At 35.7% G+C, this 24,710-nt stretch overlaps 1 protein-coding gene across 3 annotated transcripts in view; it reads left to right on the forward strand.

The window, feature by feature from the left end:
• Nucleotides 1–24,483, forward strand: part of TUSC3 (tumor suppressor candidate 3) — a 177,167-nt gene extending 152,684 nt beyond the window's left edge. For 2 of the 3 annotated variants that reach the window (XM_045286859.1, XM_004696177.2), the window contains 4 exons: nt 4,786–4,860; nt 7,679–7,769; nt 16,573–16,635; nt 24,015–24,483. In XM_045286859.1, the coding sequence (XP_045142794.1) occupies nt 4,786–4,860; nt 7,679–7,769; nt 16,573–16,591 (185 nt within the window). In that variant the 3' untranslated portion in view covers nt 16,592–16,635; nt 24,015–24,483. The remainder of the gene's footprint in view (nt 1–4,785; nt 4,861–7,678; nt 7,770–16,572; nt 16,636–24,014) is intronic. The other variant, XM_004696178.2, reaches the window with a different exon arrangement.
• Nucleotides 24,484–24,710: the final 227 nt, after the last annotated feature.

Genomic DNA, 24,710 nt, shown 5'->3' on the forward strand with positions numbered 1-24,710 from the left:
AAGAGCCATATAAGGCTTGAGAGCCAGTGTGCTGATTCTTCTTTACCTTAAACCATCCCATTGACATCAAATCAGTTCTGACTAACTCACTCAGTATAGTATTTCTGAGACTGTAAATCTATAGAGGAAGAGGCTCCTCTTTCTTCCTCAGAGATTGTGTTTACTCAGCCTAACACCTAACCCACAGCACCACGAGGGCTCTCTAGTCTAGTACAGTAACATGGATATGGATTTGAAAGGATTAGTTTTTGTTAAAGACAAAAACAAAAGTACTTTGTTTTTAGAGAAGTATTTGCAGAAATGTATTGTTATTTAACTTAACTCATTGGGACCCTTGGTAGCATAGTGGTTATGCACTGGACTGCTTCCTGCAAGGTCAACAGTTTGCAACCACCAGCCACTCTGGGAGAGACAGGGCTTGTTATTCCTTATGAAGAGCTACACTCTCAGAAACTCTAGGGACCATTCTACCTTGCCCTATGTAGTTGCTGTGAATAGCCATTGACTGATGGCAGTGAGTCTGTCTGTCTGTCTGTCTGTCTGTCTGTCATTGCGTCACAAGGTCAGCAATTGAAAAACACCAGCTGCTCAAAGGGAGCAGATACATTGACCTTGAATCAATTTCAGTTTAGAGCGACCTTAGAGAACACTGTAGAACTGCCCCTGATGGCTTTCTGAGAATAACTTTTTGTGGAGGTAGAAAGCCTAATCTTTCTTGATGGGCTCATGGTTTCAAACTGCTGGCCTGTGCTTAACAGCCCAAATTGGGACCGACCATGCCACCAGGGCTCCTGGTGGCAGAATTAATAGGTGTATCTAAATCTGTCACGTATTTATGTAATGCATTAATAAATGCCTACATGGTTGGTAAGGTCTCTGGGTGTCATAAACATAAGCGTGTGCATAGTTCATAATCAGTACTGAAACCTGTATGCTGGCAGGTCAAACCCACCCTGTAGTGACAGACAAAGACCTGTTGATCTGTCCCCATAAAGCTCCAGCACGAAGCCGTCCAGAGCAGTCTGTAAGCCTCGGGGCCTTGAGTGACTCCATGGCAGCGCGTCAGACAGTGGATAGTTAAATCTGTGGTTTCTAACTTCTCATTATTTTACCTGTTTCTGTAATACGCATCTTCATGTGGATGCTGACTTTATTTTTTTGTGGCAAATCTTATTTCTCCATAAGAGTAGAGTTCGGGGCATAGTCCTTTCACTTACACCTATTCTTGGTAGCTACAGTCCGTAATAACTGAAGATTTTCTTAGATTTATCACGTACTAATACCTCAGAATGTCTCAAGTTAGATCCTAGGTGTTTATTTCTTTCCTGCTTTTTCAATTCCGTACAGTATGGACTTTGCATATTATGTAAACTACTTCGTAATTCAGGAGATGCTATATTGTTAGCCTGCATTTGCTTCCAACAAATACAGCACATTACAAGAACTTGGTTTAAATGTCAAAGTAAAACTATTTCTGCTAGACCTATTTGAAATGGCAGCTTTGTTGCTGAATTGTAGACTTCATGTCTTTCAAATGTAATTTGAAATGTTTGGGGAGTAGTGAAGTTTTTTTAATGATTGTTAGAACTATCCATTTTAATCCTTTACCACCTTTGAGACATTTATCATTATAAGCCTCTTTTTACAGTAGTAAACGGAAGCTCGGAGACTTCAAACGCATTTGAAGTCACAAAACTCATGAGAAGAGAGTGCAAACTAATAAAGCATAAAGGGTTAGATGCAAATGATGATGAGAAAGAAGGTAAAGGGTAGCCAAGGGGCCTACCTTCATATAGCTATCATTCCAGTACAAGGAGAATATGTCTAAATTCCTACAGAAGTTGTGTTATGGAGAAAAATAAAGCAAGATAAAATCAGCAGATATGCCAAAGGTGGCTTCCTACATAAGATGTCACTTGAGGTGGAAATGAGGAAGTTTTGTTTTCAGGCATTTCAAATAGGAATTGCAAAGGGCCTGAGGCAGAAATATATCTGACTTTTGGGAAGAATTGCAAGGATTTAACAAAAATAGAATTGTTCTGTTAACTTTTTGGAAACCCCTTATATGTATAAGTATGTAAACATTTAAATTAAAATGTACATAGGAATATAAAGAGTAATGCCAGGGAAAGCCTAAATATGAAAAGGAAGCCTAATTTACCTACTTGTATCATATCCACTTCTGCCTGCTCCCAAGAAGTAACTTAGGAGCTAAGCAGTAGACATTCGGTACATTTAAAGATTTTGTATGATAGCAGTTTTTAATTATGTTTTCTGTTATTATTAAAGTGTCATGAATCTGGATTCAGGAGAATATATATGAGGACACTTAAGTTGAGAACAGTGGACCACAGATTATCATACTATTACCCAAAACATTAATACTTATTAGTATTCTTTTAAGCTTTTGGTATATGATTGAAACTCAAGTAATGCCTGACCTATCTAATTATCTGTGTTTTATAAACTGTGTATCAAACTTCTTAGAAAATTTTGTAATAGCTTGGTGTGTGTGGTTGTGTGTGTGTGTGTGTGTGTGTGTGTGTTGAGGGAGACTATATTGGGCTGTCAGGATCTTTTTTTCTTATAAACATTAGACTTCCAACTATTTTTCCCCAGAAAACAATAAACAAATAAAATAGCTTAAAAACAACCATCTAGATAGGTCAGTGGAAAAATAAATGCCTAACTAGAGAAATTGTAATCATTGAGTGATAAGGTCCTAAGGAAAAATTCAGAATATAAATACCTACTCTGCAGATTTCCTTATGATCCTGCAATAACATGTGCTCTCACAGCCAGATAGTGGTCTTTGAGCTTCCTCTTTCAGGAGTAGATGCTCCGTGCACATCAGTGGATGTGAATACAAGGAAAGCATAATGAAATCGACTAAGCCAGTTCAGTAAATGGATTTCTCCTTTAAATTTTAATACATGATAAATATATTTCCAAAATTGGTGAGGTCTAAAATCTGAACCATAATTGTAATAGTTTGGCAAAGAGTATGTTTTAGAGGCAGAAACAAAGAGACAAACCTTAACCTCCTGTTATTTAGGCTCTGAAGGAAAAAAGGATACATTTGAATTTATGATGTTAGTGAAGATTATAGAATATACCAATGGACTGCCAGAAAAACGAACAAATCCAGAAGAGAAGTACAGCTACAGTGTTCCTTACAAGGAAGGATGGTGAGACTTCCTCTTCGCTGCTAACCAGACGGTCAGTGGTGTGAACACATCAGCCCCTGCACCTAAAGAAGATGTGGCAGCTAAGGGGCCATTCTGACCATCCTACTGGTTGCTATGGATTGGAATAAATGAACCAGCAATGGGTTTGGTTTGGGCTTTTGGGTAAAAAACAAACATTAGGTGCAGAAGTAATTGTGGGTTCTTAGTCCTAAAGTTTTATTATTATTTTGTTTTCATCTGTAAGGCTTGTAGTTAAATACCTAAAAATATCTGAATGACACGATATCTGATCTGAATAAGGATTTCTAACAATTCTAAATGATTTCTAAAGTATATTTAGGGTTAAAGAAAAAGTTAACTGCTAGCAAAATTATTAATATAACACACATGCTACAAAATAATTCTACTGTATGAATTCCTGTTTTCTAATACTTATGAAGTGTCTCTAGCTTCCCTTTGAGATTTTTCCGTTCAGCTTTTACATCATGATTTCTTCCATTTGCTTTAGCTACTCTAAAATTAAGAGCAAGTTTCAGAAATTCTTCTGACATCTACTTTGATCTTTATTTTTTAATAACCTTTTACTTCATGTATAAAGTTCTTGATGTCAATTTGGATTACAAATCAATGTAAAGAAAACACAAATCCCCACAACGGGACCAGTAGGTAACATGATAAATGGAGGGGGAAAAAAGAAATTGTGAACAATTTCGTCCAGCTTGGATCCACAGTCATTGCTCATAGAAGCAACAGTCAAGAGATCACATAACTCATTATATTGGGTAAATATGCAACAAGACCTTTTTGAAGTGTTGAAAAGCAAGAATGGCACTTTCAGGACTAAGGCGTACCTGACCTAAACCAGGGCCTTTTCACTCCCTCGTAGGCACATCAAAGCTGGATTTGAATTGTAGTGCTGGCAAAGAATATTAAAAGTACCATGGATTCCAAAAGGACAAATAAACATGTCTTGGAAGAAGTACAGTCAGAAAGCTCCTTAGAAGAAAGGATAGCGAGGCTTTGCCTAATGTACTTTCGACGTGCTGTCAAGAGAAACAAGTTCTGGGCAAGGACATCCAGTTTGGTAAAGTAGCAGGACTGCAAAAGGGGGCAAGACCCTTAGCACTTTGCAGTGGCACAGTGGCCCTAGCAATGGAGAAGCCATAAGAAACATCCAGAGGAGGGTGCAGGGCCAGGCAATGTTTCCTTCTCTTGTACATAGGGTAGCTGGAGGTTGATCCTAACAACAACGTGAAATGTGTCATTGTGTCTTTCACTCATGTTTCTCTATGTATAAAATGTTATAACTCACTTTGAAAGTTCATATAACTCATATGAGCTATAACATTTCTAGAATTACGAGTATTTAGAATTAAGCTTTCAAAATATCAAAGGTTGAAGGTTAAAATGTTACGTTTTTAAAAATAAAGCATATATTCATACACAAGGAACAGTAACTATGTAATGTAAATTGTGCTTACCCCTCTGTACATTTATGATAACCTTTCTGGTACAGAATACATTGTTATTCAGAACCAGGAAACTTAAAAGTTTTTCTTTGCATCCACTTCTGCTGTTTCCTTGACAACTCCTCTAGATGCTGCTATCACCATGGGGATGGTTCTTCTAAACGAAGCAGCAACTTCCAAAGGAGATGTTGGCAAAAGACGGAGTAAGTCAGTGTGGTATTTTTTTGTGGTAGGGGTTTTAGTTTTCAAGTTGGAAATGCATGAAAGCTCTTTGTATGCATACATTTCAAAATCCGTGCTCTAGTCTTAGGAAGCTGAATGCAGTTTGTTTGTTTGTTTGTATGCTTCCTTTTTTCTGCTTCCTGTATGTGAACATATCTTTGAAAAATAGTTTTCCTTCCAAATAGGATTGGATGATTTTCCCTAGAGTTGTGCTTAGAGGTAGGCTGCCATTCACCCATAGGTGTTCTGACCCATCCCCACTGAAGCCACAGCTTCGGTGGTGATGAAATGCAACCACTGTGGGCAGTCTTCATAGGGCTTCCTCACACATCATCTAGCCCTAATGCCACGGGAAGTCAGACTCTAACTCAGACAGGTTTGTACACTGAAATATCACAGTACCTTCTGCTTTTCTCCACTTCTTAAAATGTTTCCACTGAAGGTCTGAACACACACCTTCATCAAAGGCCCAGCATTATGGTTTTAAGCAAGCTAATTATGTTTTATCCTTTGACAGGACTATTTCCTCACAGAAGGAAAAAATGTGTTTGTTTTTTTGGTAAGCGTACCTTTGTCAGCAAAAGGAAATATTCTGCCTTGAGAGGCATAGGTTAAGATTAGATGGTGAGCTGGACATAATGCTTCCTGTCAAGGACCTGTTTTTTAAATTAATCCAGCCTATAGATGATTTTATAATTATACTTTCACAGGCTTCTGATTAAAACGTTTTCGCAACAATCTGTATTTCTGAAATTAAACTTAGAACTTATGTGTAAGGAGCCTAAGTGTATCTGAATAATAAAAATAATTTACTAAGATATTTCATTTTAAAATCCTGAATCATTTGTATGATTTGTAGCCAATGTGAGACATGTGTTTAAATTATCATCCCCAAACCAAACTCACCACTACTGAGTCAATGCTGATCCATAGTGACCCTGTGGGACAGGCTAGAGCTAACTGCCACGTGGGTTTCCAAGAGCGTAACGCTTTCTGGGAGTACAAAGCCCCATCTTCCTCCATGGAGCCTGTAACCCCCACACCACCAATGTTCCTCTCACTAATCCTAGTGCTTTCCAAATCCCTGCGTCTATGTGTTAAAAAGTTTTGAATATAATACACAGTTAGTCTGCCTTCTTATAAAGTAACTACAGAAAAAATGACTGTATTCCTTTGTTTAGTTAAGCATTCTAAAATATATCGTATATCTTTTGAATAAACAATATATTCTTGGGATTGACAAATCAAGTTTATGAGGACAAACTGATGTGGTTATGTATAAATCTCGTGCTTGATGACTATGTACTTAGATATTCTGCAATGAAAAAATAGTGTTTTGTACTTTGATATTCAGCAACCTGTTACTTGCTTTTCTTTCTGCCAAAACTCATTTGAACTCCAGGCGCATAAGTCTTGCCTGAAATGAAATGTCATGGAAGATACAACGTTAAGGCTTATAATTTTTAAACTTTGTACTAAAGACAGAATAATCTACAAAGTTGAAATGAAAACTGACTGAAAGATTTCTAAACCCTCTCTTACCAACACTATATCTTATGTTACCAATTTGTTTTATCAGTACTACACCTTATCCACTTCTTTGTTTCCAGGACCATAATTCAATCTGGCCGTGCATATAAGCTAGAATATATGTTCTGAGATTATATTTCATCCTTGTAAATGCAAAATCAATTGATTTTGCTTGTTTTCTTTTCTCAGTGTTTTAAACCCCTTTTCTTTTTGTCCCTATATCTCTCAAAATGAGTTTTTAGAATTTCTTGAAGTTAATGAAATGCTAAAGGTTTAATTATTTTATTTGTAAGCATATTTATGTATTTCTTATTAAGAGATGCTAATTTTCTTCAACTTATAAGATGCATTACATAGAAGCGAAATTTTTTACATATAATTACATTTACTTTTACTCTGAACATAATTGCACTTAGCCTAGAATTTTAAGCATTCAAGTTTTATAAAAATGTTTAGATTGAGTTTACTGATAATAGCAAGGAATATTGTTTAAATGAATATAGTGTTTGTGTAGGCATATTCAACAGAAACCTGACAGATGTTAGAATAAAATTATCCTAACCATGACTTTACAAATTGATAATTTTTATGTTGTCAATATGTGGGATCCTGAAGCAGGAAACACTCGAGCATAACTATTGGCCTCGGTTCTTCTGTAGATCAAATGAAACAGTAGTTGCAGCAGCAGTTTCTTTGGTGTAGAGGGGCTTCCTTCCCTTTGCCTCACAAGACAGTCTATTCTTAGTCTCAGAACGTTTATTCTTAAGCTTTTGTGCTCTGGGATGAATGGTTTTTAATTAGTATGCATTTGCTGAGACACTATAGTAACTGTAAGATCCGAATTTTGAGGATATCTGGAAAACAAAATTGTATTTAGCGTTCTAATGTAAATATCTCTGCTAATTCAGATCATGCATCATAATGCAGGTACTAATCATCTTGTTTGTGGTTTATCACGTATTTTATTTGTTTTTGTTGAGGAGAGGCATATTTTACTACATGCAGAGATTTCATTAGAAAAGAAACCACTGGAAGACTAGATAAGCCAAATTTTGTTGTTTTCATACCCCACATAGAACATTTTCATCAAAAGGAATATGAAAAATGATGAACACATTGTATTTTGGATTATCTGGTTTGTTGTAACATATGTGTCATGAACTGTTGAATGGAAGTATATTGTAATAAATTGAATGCATTTAGAGTATAAACATTTGGAATATTATTTGAGTGTTTAAGACAGTAATGGTATTTTCTGTCTCTTTCTAGTCATTTGCCTAGTGGGACTAGGCTTGGTGGTCTTCTTCTTCAGTTTTCTGCTCTCAATATTTCGTTCCAAGTACCATGGCTATCCTTATAGGTAATATCTTTACACTATAAATGTTTTCATTTTAAATGGTGAGTTAAGCCAAATGTTGATGCTTGGTAAACATTTAAAAATTAATACAAATTAGATAACTCATTAGCCAAGGGTCTTTTAATTGAGTTAAGCAACTTTCTGAGTACCTGCCATGTCTTCTGCATTGTAGAACATATTAAAGAAATATACAGTATAGTCCCTGTTCCAAAATGGAATGTAATTTTATTTTAGGGATACATTTAGGGATATATATATATAAAATGTACATTATAGCATATGCTATATATTATACATTGGGGCATACTGGTGGTATAGTGGTTATGAATGGGACTGCGATCAGCAGGATTGGCTGTTCCCACCAGCAACTCTGTGGGAAGAAGACAAAAAGTTAGTCTCAGAAACCAACAGTCAACTATGAGTCAGCCTTGACTCGATGGGAATGAATTTGGTTTTGTTATATATTATACATTCTATATACATAAAGCAAAAAGAGTTTTAAGCTTAAGAAACTCATCGAATTTTTTCCTGTTTTGTGTATTTATCATGATTTTTTACTTAAGGTGAAAAATTTTTTTCATGTGGATGGTTCTGTGGAATAACAGCATCATGTTTAGAACTCTGCGAACATTTACCTTTTCAAATAAGAAACGTTCAAAAGTAAAAATTAAATGATAGTTTCTGAGCACTATAAATAGGCAGTGCATATTTCATAAGATTTCTACCAGCAGGTCATCAAAATTGAAGGACCACATTTATTAAATACAACAAATGTACAGCTTGAGAATTAGCTATTCCTTCACTTATTGAGCTGATTTCTTCTGTTTTGTTTTAAGGAATAAATATTAAACTTTGACTTTCTCCAGGGAATCCTGCCTCTAGCTTAACCTCTGTAATAAAGAAATATAGGCCTTATGTTTCTTTCCTCAGAGAGTTTAGACTCTTTGCTATAGGATAGAACTAGTGACTTATAAAAGAAAGTAAAACCTCATCAGACCTTATATCTCTACCACACGTCAACAATTATTTTAACAAAATGTTTTTATGTAAATGATGCCACATATTTATAACTTTACCTGGGAGGACAAAACTCATTGCAGGAGACCTGACTTAAGGGGTTATGGCAAAAAGAAACTCCTGCACCCACCTCTTTATCTCCTCCTATGAGAGGGAAGCACATACCCCAGTGGTCTTTGCTGCACACCTGTTAAAAATAAATGTAGCAAGAACCGGAAGGAGGAACGTGCTTGTCCCAGATCCCAGCTGTGGCATTTTCTGCGTGAAATCCTGCCTGCACTGTTAGAGAATGTTTAAGACGTCCGTCTGCAAGGCAACATGGAGATAAAAAAGGCAAGTAAAGTCTCCCCTTGGCTCATGTCTTGATTCTTACAGTTAGCTGGTCAGCCAATTTTGGTCCAGGTGTACGGAGTCACCCTGAATTAGAGCTGCCTCAAAAGCCGCTATCCACAGCACAGGCTACCCACCTGGCCTTCTGTGCCGTTCACCGTATAGACCTGCAAGAAAGCAATTATGGATTTGGAAGCATGCACGAAAATGATAGAATTATTCAATACATATAAATTGAGGAGTTATTATCTACCTGTTATTTTTTGTAGGCACTAACAATATTAGCATTGATAAAAGAAACAAAACCCCTGCCTTCGTAGAGCTTATATTTTCATGTTGACAGAGAGGTGGTGAGAAACTACAATTTAGCAAGATATATAAAATGGACAATATGTATCTGCCCCTAACGATTTATGAGTCTGCAGCCTTTGCACCCACACGGACAGCTCGACTCTGTCCTGTAAAGTCACCGTAAGTCAGAATTGACTCAATGGCAGTGAGGTTTTTTGGCTTGGTTTGGGAACTTTTAATAGAGGAACCATTTCATCTTGTCTTACCTTTATGTGTGAAATTTGAGATCCACATGAGCAGCACATAATGTCTTTCTTCAATCCACGACTGTTAGGAGACTAATTCTCCTAATTGGAATACAAAATGGGCTTTTCTTCTGGTACTCCATTCCAGGTGGAATAGATAAAGGATTGCCTGCACTTCCAGCTCTTGAACAATTATGTTAGAGAAGACATTGCTCTGCATACGTTTTCTCAAAAAACGATTAAAAAAAAACCCACGAACAACCTGAAAATGTGATTTTCCTTATGCTTTTTAAAAAAATGCATTATTTTGACCTAATGAAAAAGCAAGATGATTTTGCTAGACAATAAACTCATTTAGTTCAATTCTAAAAATGAACTGGGAGTTTAATTATTAAGAAATATTTTCCTAAAAAAAAAGAAATATTTTCTTTGATTAAGAGAAAGAAATTTCAGAGGCATATATGAAACTTTGACAGTGCGTATCCAAATTCATTTAAGTAACAATACAGTTATTTGTGAAAGTTCATTTCCCCGCTTGATAAAACTTCTCTCTAAGTTGGGAGTGAATCTAATATTCACTGTGTTATCACCAAGGCCTGGCACAGAGCATATCACATAGAAGGCCACAAGCATTTGTGGAACAAATTTTATGTGCAGATGATTTTTTTAGCATTTTAATCAACATAATTAACATTATACAAGTTAGTGGTTTGAACGTATTAAACAGAGTTGTGCAGTCATCACCATAATCAATTTTAGGACATTTTTGTTTTTATTGTACTCCTTATAATAGCTCCCCAGCCTCCTCTCTTATAGCCCTAAGAAACTATTAATCCAGTTAGTGTCTTTATAGATTTACACATCCTGAATTTCATATAAAGGAAAACAAACTAAAACAAACAATCAGAAATTACAAAATAAAACAGAAAAACCTAATCCAAAAGAAAGTAGAAAATAATAACTGAATCTAATTTAAAATAGGTCAAAAAGAAGAACAATTAATCAGGTGGTATGTTAAATTTTAACCAGAGCTGCATTAGCCTACTTTCAAGTGCAATTCTGTCTAGCCAGCAGGGCTATCCACCATCCCTGGCCAGTGGTCGTAGGGGATTCACTGAAGGCTTAATCCACCTGCGGACCCTCCAGATGGGTTTTGGCCTTTGGCTTCCTTCCATAGCCTTCTGGTGTTCTCCTTCTGCGTGGACTTAGTTGACACCTCCCTTATATGGCTGCTTTTTTAAAAGACAGGCCTTTAAGACCCCAGGCACTAATCGTTCGAATAGCTGGGCACCATCTGCGTTCTCCACCACACTTTGATATAGCACCCCTATTTTTAGTGATCTCTTAGTGTTAATTAATTTGGACCCAACATGTAGAATTACAAACATTATTCTGATGGCAATCTATTTGGTCTGTAAATGGAAAATGTGTGTAAATAATTTTATCTGATAAGTGAAAGATGCTATATGAAAATTCACAGAATATTTTTTATTACTTACTAAGGAATTAGGATTCTAAAACTGCCAATTTGATGTGCTGTAGATAAAAGTGCAGAAATCTTCAGTAAAGGATTAGAAGGATGAAAACATTACCCTCATTGGTGTGCAGACCTAGATAGAGGATTTATTAAGAAACAGTAACTTTATAACAAAAAGTCTTCTGTGATTTTGTAGCACTCCTTTTTGCTATACTCTCATAAACCAGAGCAACTATGAAAAATATCTAAATCTGGGTAGGAGTTATACAAATGTGATGGTGTGTCAACTGCATCGCTATCCATAGTTAAATGGAGTTGACTCAGAGTTACTTTTATGACTAGTCTTAGGGAGCATTTTGCTAAATAGTTTTACAGTTGCCTTCCAGCTTCAATTTTGTCTTTGAGCTACTAAATGTTTTATCGACACGTCATGAATGCTTGTCTTAAAGTACTTTTAATCTGGTTGGAAAAAAAAATGTGTTTGTGAAGAAGCAAATACCTACATATAAAATGTTAAAAGCTAAATTGCAGATTTGCAGTCTGGAAATAGTTCACAGGTGGAAACATTGCTGTGGGCTTGATGGGAAAGGAGGATTTAAGGAGAAAACTGGAATAAGACCTCAATTTAAATTAGCGTGTAGATAAAAAGTTGAGAAGCGGTGCTAAGGATATTTCAGGGGCAGAAAATCAGAAACTACCAGACACTCTAGTTCATGGGCTTCTAAACTTAATTGGCCAACTATTCCCTGCTCAGAAAACTAGAGTACTGAATGTCCCCCTGGCAATGAAAAACTTTGTGTCATAATCCAGGGTAAAGTATAGGTATCTTCTTTTACAAGGCTGCCCCCTCAGTCGTTGCAGTGACCCCCAGGGGTTAGTATCACACATTTTTTGGTCTACACTTGTATGGACAAACCAGGCAAAATCCAAAGCTTGATATCTTAGGAGAATTATGAGTTCTCTTCTATAGTCTAATAATAATAATATATACTCAGTAATAAACATGTTTCTGTATCACTTTCCAGTTAATGTTCTAGACATTTTAAGAACTAACTAATGTTGCCTCAGATGAATTGTGGGTGTTTTTAAAGTTGTTCTTGTTTTGCTGGTAGTGCTGGAGCCCATGTACTGCAGTTGCCCTAGTATTGTAGCATTTGCAAGGGCTATTGAGATCATCTTACTCAGATGCACTTTGCATTGAAGACTGAGAAAACATCTCTAGGTAGGGCATAACTCCTAGCTCCCAGTGAAGTTCTGCCTCTGATAATTTGTGTATACCATCAAAATTTTATATTCCTGTAAGTAGAAAATTATGACAGCATTAAGATTGGGGAAAAAATAGAACAGCCTGTGAAGCTAAGTGTCATCGATATCAGATGGCCTTGATAACCTGCTCATCAGAAAGTCTCAGAGAAATCTTGACAGGCTGGTGCTTATTCTGCCCTCTAGAAACTTTAGATTTCTAGTAATTCAAGAGAATAAGACAACTTTACTCAAGGAAATGATGTAGTTTACTTACCTTGATTTGCTTTTCCTTAGATATTAACAGAATTTCACAAATACTACTAATGTATATGGTAAAACAAGAGATACACAGAACGAATAAGGGTCACTGGCAAGATATTATTAATAAAAAGTATATAAAAGACATTTATACAGTACGCTTTACTGAATGAATAAGAATGAGATCCATTGTAATTTATATGGCAATTCCATTTTTAAAATTTTACTTTCAATTATTTGTAATGTTCTGTCTCCAAATCTCTTACTGTCTTCATTGAGATTTGTTATTTTTTTCCTATTGTATCTAAGGATCCTTGGTGACACAGTTGTTAAAATGCTTGGCTGCTAAACAGAAGTTCAGAGGTTCTAATTTAACACATTCTTAACCTTACCAATTTTAATATATGTACTAATGAAACAAGATGACATGAAAGGACAGACGTATAAGACAGACATATGAGCCTTTTTCAAAATAGCTCTCAAGAAAGCCTTTCAATTGTACCTATTCAAAAATCCCTGTACGTATGATGAGTTGCTTATTATATCCCTACTGACAAATGGATATTTAAACACAAAGACCATCCTCTAATTTAGAAATCACGTTTAGCTAGTCACAGGCCTTAGTTCTAACACCAAAGTATTCTCCGGGATGGGATGCTCTAGCCTTTGTAGTCGCCCTTGTTCCACTTGACTTTCTGTGAACAATAACTGTTGGAATAAGAAATACTCAGTACACACAGAACTATGCCCAGGATTATCCTTCGAGTTTCTGTTTTAAACTCTTTCCTCACAATTTTGAAATATTTTCTAATATATGTTTCTGTTTTGTTTTAATTCATTATCACTTTTATTTTTATCTTAAACCCAGCACGACTGAGTCTTAGATCATGTATACACTCCATTCTATTTTCAGTTTTGCTTATTTTTTTTATTGATGTGTGCCTGCTAAAAAAGATAAAGATCATTTAGGAATGCTTATATTTTTTTAACCAAGCAAGTGTTTATTTTACAGTATCAAATTAGTTTCATATTATTATATTCTGCTTGATTGCTTTGTAAATTTTAATAAGCGTACTTCCTTGATTGAATCCCCTGTCTTCTTGTTACTGACTGCATGACTTTGCGTATATTATTTAACTTTTCTAACCTTCAGTTTTCTAATTTTTAAATGGAAATAAGCGTACATTCCTTATTTGACTGTTGTAAATATTCCTTGAAATAATGCATGTAAATCATTTAGCACGTTGCCTGGAACATAGTAAATGGTGCATATTTTTAACTGTTTAATGCTTGATGTTTATTATTAACATTCAAATATGTCTATTTTAAACTCATACTGGGGTTCTTAAAGTTTTCATAGAAAAAATGGAATTAAGCGATAATTCTGCTTTTCCAAGAACTTTTTGAAGCACCCTTGTATTTAATAAATATTTTTATAAAGCCTTTGCTGTAAACGAAAGATTAATTAACTGTTTCATGTATACATGACTAGTTTAAGTGAATGACGGATTTCTCCTGGTCATTTTGATAAAGAAAGTTGAACTACTGAGTCCTTTAAGACTGTCCTTGAACTATCCAAAGAACTAGACTAACCCACTGCCATCAAATCAGTGCCAACTACAGCAGCCTTACAGGACAGGGTAGGAATGTCCCTGTGAGTTTGTGAGGGCCTAACTGCACGGGAACAGAAAGCTCCGCCACTGGTGGTTGTGAACTGCTGGTCTTGTAGTGAGCAGCCCCCTTGTGACCACTGTGCCACCAGGACTCTGATCTACATTTAACCCATTTACCATCAGAGATATAATTCAGAAGTAGGAGAAATTGTAATTCATGAGTGGCTTCAAACCTAACTTTGTTTATTACATAGAGTTCTAGGTTTTTTTCCATCTTCTAAGAAGAGTAAAAGAGCTAACAGGAATACGTGGTAGCCCTCACTTATGGGTAATTAGAACCTAGTATTTTATACCGACCCACTTTGCTTCACAAAAGTTTTCTTTAGAAGGTTTCTCAAATAACATTGATGGCATATAGGTCTGCTAGGACAATGCCCTACAGAATTCTCCAGTAATTCTGACACTCTGCGTCTTGACTTTGCACCTACCTTATGGATAGCACAGCAGTTAGAATCAAAAGACCTGCATTTAAGTGTGGGGTTTTCCTTGTTTATATTTGTTAAGACCCCTAACTCTGTATTTCAAACAGATCTGAGTTTGAGTCCTGGACTCGCTCTTCAATGGAGTTATTTATGTACTTCCCATCGTTCTAACTCTAGTGTTGCTAGTGGCCATCAAGTAGGCCGCCAACTCATAGCCAGCCCACAACAGTGGGGTTGGACTGTGGTGATTCAGGGGGTGTTCACTGTGTGCATTTTCAGAAGTAGATCCATCGGGCCTCCTAGTGGCTCTGAAGCCTAGTTAGCATCTTCCAAGCCTCCACTGACAGATGGAGAAAATGATTGTGCTCCAGGTGCATTGGCGAGGAATCAAACTCTCTTCCTTCTGTATGGAAAGTGACAATGTGACCATAGTATAACCAGAGTTTGTGCCTCAACTTAATATATATGGTCACTTCAAAAGTTCAGAGAGATTTCCACCTAGAGGAATATGCTACTTTTATGGAGTTGGAGGTAGGATCAACTGTTAGATTATTTCTTCAAACTATAATCAGTTCATAATACTTGAAACTATAGTGGGTATTCAATAAATACTGAAATATTATTTATCTTCTCTTCTGCCATTGTAATACTTGATCATTTAGGGGTACTTTGCAGCATTGCATTTTTTTTAAGTGCTCATATATACCATGAATACTCGGGTCTAAGCTGAACTTTTCAGCACATTTTTAATGCAGTTTTTTTGGGTAAAATTAGGTGCCTCTGCTGATGTTCAGGTCAGCTTATACTCGAGTATATGGTACCTTATATAACTGTTTCGTGTGTTTTAAGTTTTATGCTTCTTTTAGTCTTTTTCTTCCTAGGAAATTTTATTATGCTATTTTAAAAAATACATTTTCTATATCTCCATAGTGCTATGAGCATAATAGGTGCTTTTAAATACTTGGAAATTGAATATGTTTACGCAAAACCATTTATGGTATTATTTATACCTTATTTATTTCCCATAATTTTACCAGGAGCCATTAAAATAAAAACAAAGTGAAGAGAAAAGACAGTATTAGGTTGCTACATTTCACAAATCCAGAAAGTTCAGTTTACATCAGGTGACATCCATAATTGTTCAACAAAACAGCCCTGAAGGGATGTGTGGAAAAAATTTTTTTCCAGAAATATAAGCTCCAAAGATAGTTTCAACTGTAAATTGATTTTGACAACGGAAAACTAAAATATGCCTCAATTTTGCTTCGATTGGACCCAGAAAAGTATCTTTCAGTGGTTTTAAAATACATGTGTATCATAATGTCCATGCTTATTCTGAGAGATGATGAATAACAATTGAAAGTGGAATGCTATGCAGTAAAGGACAATACAGAATAGCACTGAGTCACCCCTGAATTTTGACAGAAGTGTCATGGTAAACAAGCACATGCGCGGAGCAAAGAAGAACTCCTGTGTAGCACCAGTTTCACACCCTTTGTGCATCTTCAGTGTGTATCCTTCATCGGAAGGTAAAATGTAAGATAATCTTGAGTTAGACAAATATTAAAATAATACAGAAAATGTGAAGCACACCATACATAGCATTAATAACAATTTCACTGGGATAACTTTTCTTTCTCATGCTGAGATACAACTTTGAAGGATGAGATAAGAGCCTAACAGATGATTCGTGGAAGTGCTTGCTTGCTACAAAGGCACTGCTGACTGTCCCCTTACTATATAAAGAACATAGTGCAAAATTTTATAATAATATTGTTCATATGGAAATTGAATCTTAAGGATGATTTCTTTCATATTATTGTATTTCACTGTGGTGAATTGGAAAAGTGATCTGGACTTTGAGTGAGAAGATGTGATTTGGACCCTGGCACTTAATAAGTGTATCCTCAGGCAAGTCATTTAATCTTCTCTGAGCCTCAGTTTTCCTCATCTTTTCAAATAGGACTTTTTTTTCATAAGTTAGCCAATGTGTATGAAGTTACTATAAGCTACTCTCTTTTCAATGTAAGCAAACTCTTTAACTGTTGATTATTGAAATCAGTCCTAAAGTCCAGTATTATTGTATTAGATTGACATAGTACTGTGACACATTCTCAGATTTTCCAACAATAGACTTTAACACATGGAATTAGCCAATTGAAAACCATCTATTAAATATATATATATTACTTGTTTTCCTAGTCTTTTTTCTCCTGCTGTGAAAGAACTGCCACACGTGGGTATCTTTAACAAACAAGTGTACTGTCTCACCTTAGGAGACTAGAAACCCTAACTGAGGGTTGCCGTCATAGGAGACTAGCAGTTTCCGTTCAAGGCATTGCGTGTGGGAGAGGCTTTTTCTCTATGATGAGTCTGGGGGCAGACTCTTGTCTTCTTCCACCTTCTGTGCCTCGGTTTCTTGGTGATCTTTGTGTGTTGTGGCATCATCGTTCCCCATCTGTGCTGGCTTCTCTGTGACGAATCTGCTTGTTTTACATGCAGATGATTGGTTTGTAGCACACCTTTCACTGATGTGGCTGCATTAACAATGAAAGAAAACACTGCACTCAAAGGAAATTATGTCCACATATTATAGGAGTTAAGATTTACAACACATTTGGGGATGAAAATTAAATGCATAACACATATGTAAGTATGTGCCTCTATCCGCCCTAATAGAGATATAATTTTTTTTCTTTCTTTTACTACTTTCTGGAGAAATAGAATTAAAAGAATTAACAGAAATATAATTAATTTTACCTAGGAAAAATGTCAAATATTTTCCCCTACTAAAAATAAAAATACATATTTTAATATTCAAGATTAATAACAAAATTCCAAAATGTTAGCTTGCTGAATTTTTTTTTAAATGAACATGATACATTTCAGAAACATGTACAGGGATTCTCTGTTAACACTCTTCATTATTTACTGCTGCTATATAACAGAAGTAGCACAAATGGATAATTTCAACAAACAAATTTATTTTCCCACAGTTTAGGAGACTAGGAATCCTAATGAGGTTCCAGTCAGAGGGAAGGTTTTTCTTTCTATCTCTTCAGCTCCAGTTGTGCAGTAAAGTCCTTGTCTGCATACAGCATCTGTGGTCCAGCACTCCTTGGAGTCTGCCCTAGGGCTTAGTGTAGTCCTTGTAGGGTCTAGGATTCCCAACACAGGGATCCTGCATCCAAAGTGTTCTCTGATCATCTTTCTATGTAGTCGATTCCTCTGATTTCTTCTCCCTTGTTTAATCTCCTTAATACCTCAAAGGGGATTACCTAAAGATACAGACTAATCCAATAAATTACTTTCTGCTGTATGAATATAACTGCCACTCATCCTGCCTTATTAACAGTACATAGAAAAATTACATCAGACAAGAAAATGGAGGATATCTGTACAATACTGAGAAACTTGGCCTAGCCAAGAGTCCAATCTATGACATGTACAAATGTAAATTTTTGTGGAAAATTCACAATCCAATTATTTGAGTCCATACTATGTATTTCAGTATCTTAAACTAAAGAAATACAAGGTCTGAGCTTACCTGCCTAGGTTTTACAAGGTTGTTTCCATTGCACAAATAGAACTTTCTTAGGCAGAAACATTGTTCAACAACTTGTTGAAAATAGACAAAGAGAGGGACTCTCATGCAGTCCACTGTTTGTTCTTCTTTCTCTTGTTTCCAACCCTATCCCATGTGCCTGCCTTATTCTTTTGCTCCAGACTTAAGAAGTCTGCCTATTCCTAATTATGACTAATGACCAAAACCTCGTACCAGTACCCCTTTTTGTGCAGGCTGTGTGGCATGGGCACTGACCGCAGCTATAGTTAGAGAAAAATTTTCTTTCTAAAGTTAGAAATGGGCATGCCCCTAACCGTTTACTTGAGGCGTGAAGATTTTCTGGGTTAATAATGTTCCATTCAGAAGCCTTGATGGCACAGTGGGTCAGCTGAGTGAAAGGTCAGCATTTGAACCTGCCAGCTATCATGGGAAAAAGCTGTCCTGGCTGCGTGCTTCCATGGTGCCTTACGGCTTGGGAATCTCTGAGCAGTTCTGTGCTGTTTTATGAGGTAGCTATGAATTGGGATAGTCTGTACAGCAATAGTAGTAATAGTTTGTTTTTAAAAAGAGCACCCCAGGATTTTTGGCTGAAGAGGTCTGGCCGACAGCCATAATGAGTTTCTTCTCAGAGCACTTATAGCTATAGATGAAAAGAGTAAGTACTACAGCAGTGAGTTCCACGAGCTTTAAGGGCAGTGGAACAGAAGTGAAAATCCAACCACTGGCGCACACATAATACACACACACACACACACACACACACACACACACAAAAACCACTGGCGCACACATAATATATATATATATATGTGTGTTTTTCCCTTTGGCACTGCTTTTAGATATGAAAAATGAAATTTACACAACTCTACCTAAACCACATGTGTGATGTCTGTGTGACTGTCATTCTGTAACATTAAATCTCCATGATTCTTTCTCAGTTTTGTGACCAGGAAGTACAAGCATTGCAGAACTACATACTTCTCCACCGAACATCTCAGTAGAGAATTAACCAACTTCCAATTGGATGGAATTCATTGCAGGACATTCTATACATTCTGCTTTTTGCAAAACAGCAGTAACAGAAAGCTCAAACATACGAACAATTGTGTGGATGGCACTGGACCGGGTGGTTATTTGTTCTGTGTTGCATAGGGTACCTACGGGTTAGAAACAATTCCACGGCACCTATCATCAACAACAGCCAAGCAAAACATGCATCCCCCCCTTCGCGCCCAAAGCAAAGTACTATTTGATGCCTGTTTTGAATATTTCACAGGAATGGAAAAGGAACTAGCATAACTTAGATCGATCTACAATGATCAAACCCAGAGGTCTCTCCTCAGTCTCAGCCTACATGATGTTTAGAGCATTCTACCTAAGCAGCTCCTCTCTGAAATTTTGTACGCTGATTTTGTAAATAGCACTGTTAATATCGTCCCCTCTTCCCTTTAAATTTCTTCTCAGCCTGAGAATGTCTCTCTCTCTCTTGAGATCTGGAACCAGACCTGACTATCACATTAACATCCCACTCTGAACATAGACAAAACTACCTCATTCCTTCCACTTAATGTGTTTTTCTCCATTCCCCCAAGATGTGTCCTTCTCACAGTCACACTAGGCAGGACCCTGCAGTCATCGTTCCCTTCTCAACCTCTTACATGCCCATCGCTTTTCATTTTTAGTGGGACTGTCTTAATTTGTATACTCAGTATAGTTTTCAGACTGTTATTCAGCCTCTTAACTTAGTTCTTTATAGTAATTATAATCCCATATAATTTATCCCTTATTCTGGAGTAATGCCAAAATTATTAGTAAGTTATATACCCTGTTGTATTTGTATCATTATGATCACCAAAATCCAATATTGCTTATAAGAAAGAGAAGGGAAACATTGATCCATGTTTCTTCTAGAATAAATATATCTTTTAGATATAAATAAGCAAAATAAAAAGAATAAAATTAATTTTAATCTTAACACCTAGGTTATCTATCTATCTATCTATCTAAAACTGGCAAAGTATTAGATTTTACACATTTTGGAATTTTTTCCTTCATCTAAAGTGTATTTCAATGTTAGTAACTATTCTATGATATGATCATAGCTATGTACTTGTTCCAGGATCCCTGGTAGTGTAGTGGGTTATACAACTGACTGCTAACTTCAGGGTCAGCAGTTCACAACCACCAGTCCGGCTTCAAGGGAAAGACTGGGTTTTCTGTTCCTGTGAAGAGTCACAACTTCAGAAACCCAAAGGGGCAGTTCTAATCGGTTCTGTGCAGTTGCACTGAGTCAGAATCTAGTACATTGCTATGAGTGTGTTTGTTCTTCTTAATGATCATTCCATTGTATGAATGATGCTTTAAAAATCCCTTTAAAATTGGGCTTCCTTATCACTCCTGTTATTTCTAATGGGATGCCTCTCTGTACTGCAGGGCTTAGTGCAGGGCTCTTCAGACCCCTGCTCACAGGCCAGATGAAGCTCATGGTCTGGCTTCGTTTTGTTTGCAAACTAAGAGGTTTTTGCAGTTTTAATCACTAAAAAATATATTTTGTGACATGAGAAACATATGAAATTAAAATTTCATTGTCCATCTTTGTTGTATTTTAAGCATTGATTTTATTGCATGGGATAGAAGAAATGGCTACAGAGCAGGGGAAAGGAGAATGTCTGGAGGCCTGTGTGTAAGGTTCTGCCTTGCTGTGAAGTCTTGCAGCATCTAACTCCCTGCCCTTGCCTGTCAGCTGTAGTCCAGTTTTGCTCTCTCTGTTAGACTTGACCGTGAGGTGTCCATCTCACAATAAGCTGGTCCCAGAAGTCAGTGCTAGGCTGTTGCAGGCTTCTGTAGCTACATTGAGATCCATGTCTAGACAGGTGGGGAGGCCAGAGGGAAGTTGATGGTAGCACCCAAGGCAGATCTCTCTCTCTCAAGAAGTTGGTTGTAGCACTGAAAAGCACAACCGAAATAAAAAGAACGTACTCGGTTTTTATTATTCATGACAGTTTTTAGTATAGTACAAAAGCATTTTTGTGCATTTTTATGTTAAATATTATCAGGAAATATACCTAAGCACTATTAGAAGCATAAATCTAGGAGAGCCATCAGTTATGCTGTTAGACTGTACATCAATCAAAATGATTAGGTGATTATGAAAAGAAAAAAATTATGTCAGATCTTGATAGATAGAAATGAGGAACTAATCCCTTGAGTGATGATAACAATATAAAACATTCATATTGGAATATACTTTGGACATTTACTATTTATATAATAAAATAAAAATCAAACCTGAAATACTGAATGCTTCTCAAAAAAACATTCATCCTTTTGAAAGAAACATTTTTAACAAAAAACTTTTTGACACTTTTGTTATCTATTTCCAATGTCTTGAATAAATATCACTAAAGGCGTTTTTATAAATCTTAAATTTCTTTACTAAAAGATTCATTTTAGAAATAAAAGAATAGTAAACATACTACTTTGTTTTATTTATCATTTATTGTAAAAGAGCCAATGGAGTGATAAATTGGGTGAGATTAAATATCCATTATTGCATAAATTAGATTTTGTAACTTTAACTAATAATTAAGTATTTCAATATGGAAAAATCTATAGCATAAATTAGTAGTGTAACTTGGCTCAGTCTATTTTTATACTAAAATGAATCACAAAGATCCCTTTTATTTAGAGTGCATAAACCCTTTTAAGCCTTATGGAATTAAAGGATCATATTACTGTATTTTGCTTATAGATGGTAAAATTTTTAGCAGTAATAGAAGGTGACCTTCAGGGCACTGTAACTTAAAATTTTCAGATTAGTTCTTTAAATTGATAAACATATAATAACTTCACTGTATTTTAAGTTTCAGTTTTTCCAGCTTTAATTGCACTTTAAAGATGCATCATTATCAAGTTTTCTGTATTCCTTAACCCTCACTTTGCGATTAGCTTTCTCTTTAGGGAAAACTTATCATTGAAAACTGAAAAATTCCAAGAGTTTACCTGAAGGTGACATGTGTATCTGCTTTGCCATCAGTTCTGTCAAGGATTATGTGGATTGACTGTCTCACCAGAGCTTAATGCTCTGACAGAGGTCACTGCTGACTTTTTTTCATGACAGTGATGACCAGTTGTATAATCCTGCGGTCCATAATTCTTACCTTGAAAAACAGAAGGAGTATCTGATTGTGTTGAAGTAGCAGTGTGTGAATTTCATTTTTTAGTTTAGTTCCTCAAAAAGAATCACAGAGAATAATTGCTTTAGCTTTTATCGCATAGTTACTTTACATTCATTTATAATATAAGTGTGTCTCATTTAAATGTATTTTTATTATGGGTTAAAATAGTAATACTTTAAAATACCTAAAAATTACATCTGAAATATGTAAATTAATGCTAACAATTAAAATGCAGAAAGTGCAACAACAATAAAAAGCAGAAAGTTTTCATTAAGGCAGATTTATTTTGGGAAAAAAAATCACATTTTAATTTAAATACCTTGGCCCTGGAGGTAAATCATATATAATCTGTCAGTAGCCCTGTGGCACAGTGGGTTAAGCATTAGTGGAATCCGTATGCACTGTGCGAGCACGGTGAGACTATCTGTGCCAGTGAAGCTGGACAGCCTCCGCCCCCAACCTGTGAACTTGCTGTGAGTTGGAACCGACTCGCGAGCAGTGGTTGGGTTGTTGTATCACCTGTGGCTATGTCCGTAACATAGAGTATCACCGCACTCATAACAGATTAGTATTTAAATAACTTTGGAGATCATCCAAAACGAATATTTTTACTAATGAGGAAACCGAGGTTCAGAAAAACAAGGCAATATATGCCTGATTTACACATGCAGGTACTAATGCTATTGGTTTGAACACATTTCTGATTACATGGCTTTTAAACATACAGTAACCATTAATTTAATTATTGCTGTAGTATTAGTTAAATTTGGTTTGTCTCTTTGTCCTGTAAAGTCATCTTATTATCAAGACTCAAAGAGAACATGTCAGTGATTAGCAGAAATATAACAATCTGGAAAAAAGCTTAGAAAAAAGTTTTACAAACAAGTAAATTTAGTCTCATGGAACTAAGATAAAGTAAAGATTTGCTTACTTAAAATATAATGTTTAGCTTTTATTATTATAAAATTTCTTATGAACTACCGCCTATGTTATTGTGTCTTCAGAATTTGGAGATAATTTTATTGTGCTTTATATATATATTCTTTTAACTAGTCAATGTAATGAAATTGTAAATCATAAACAAAAGGCCAAGCATTTAAATGTTTTAATTATGTCCATAAATGAGTTACCAATTCAGTAATGAGAAAAAATTCAGAACATTAGAAATGCCCACTTCTAATAAGTGTGGTTATAACTTCCCCTACATTGCCCTTGTAGATGCTGATTGCAATTATTGCTCAAGCCACAAGAATGATAGCTTCTCATAAAAATGTGAGATATTATGTAAATGTGATATATTATGTAAACGCTGCAAATCCAAATCTTTATAGTATCTTTGTTCATCCCTTACCATATTCTCACCATATGCCTAATTGTCATACAGCACCTAGTTCAGAGAAATTGCCCTGAAACAAAAATTATAATAAGATGACTTTTAAATGAATATGACATTCTATGTTATGTTTACATGTCCTAACTTAGAATGGTGTGAAGCGCATGTACAGATTCCTTACATTTAGCATATAATGCCTTTATTTCTTTTTCAGCTTTTTAATTAAATGAAGCCAAGTGGATCATTCATCAAGTGAATGTTTACCATGAAGACAAACTGTTCCTGATATTATGCTACTTTGGCTTCCTGAGTTCACATCTCTGTTGATTGTGATACACTAGTTTATTCTTGTACAGTATTTCTAAATGTGGATTTTGCTAGTAAACTTAATTTATAGAAATGAATGGTAAAAGTTAATAATCTATAAAGGAAGTATAGAAATGTGCTTAAAACATTCAGTGTATGCCACAGGATTGAATAAATTACAATGTAATTATGAATTCATGCTTTGGAACTGTTTATTCATTAGAGAGGAAAACCACAGTGTTAGTAGTAAGGGAAACCTATTAAATATGTGTTAACGCATTCTTAGGATTACACAGGGATAAGTTATATGCATGAAAGTATGTCGTGTACTTGTAAAATGTTGCTGTTTCAGTTATAAAGGATAATGTAAACTGTTACACGTGGTGTTTTTTGTTATTAATCATAATAATAACTGACGATGTTGGGATCTGAGGGCTGGGTGGACGACATGTCGTACCACTTGGATCCCTAACCTGATAATAGGAGGTTGCTCCAGGAATATAAATCTAAAACAAAAATGCCCCAAATTAGCATTATCTTTAAGGCATCAAACAATGTGAGCAGTACACCAGAACTATGCCTTCATGGCTCTTCACCTTTAGAA

The sequence above is a fragment of the Echinops telfairi genome, unplaced genomic scaffold (assembly GCF_000313985.2).
Source record: "Echinops telfairi isolate 266 unplaced genomic scaffold, ASM31398v2 ScPeMD7_9;HRSCAF=40, whole genome shotgun sequence".
Classification (NCBI taxonomy): domain Eukaryota; kingdom Metazoa; phylum Chordata; class Mammalia; order Afrosoricida; family Tenrecidae; genus Echinops; species Echinops telfairi.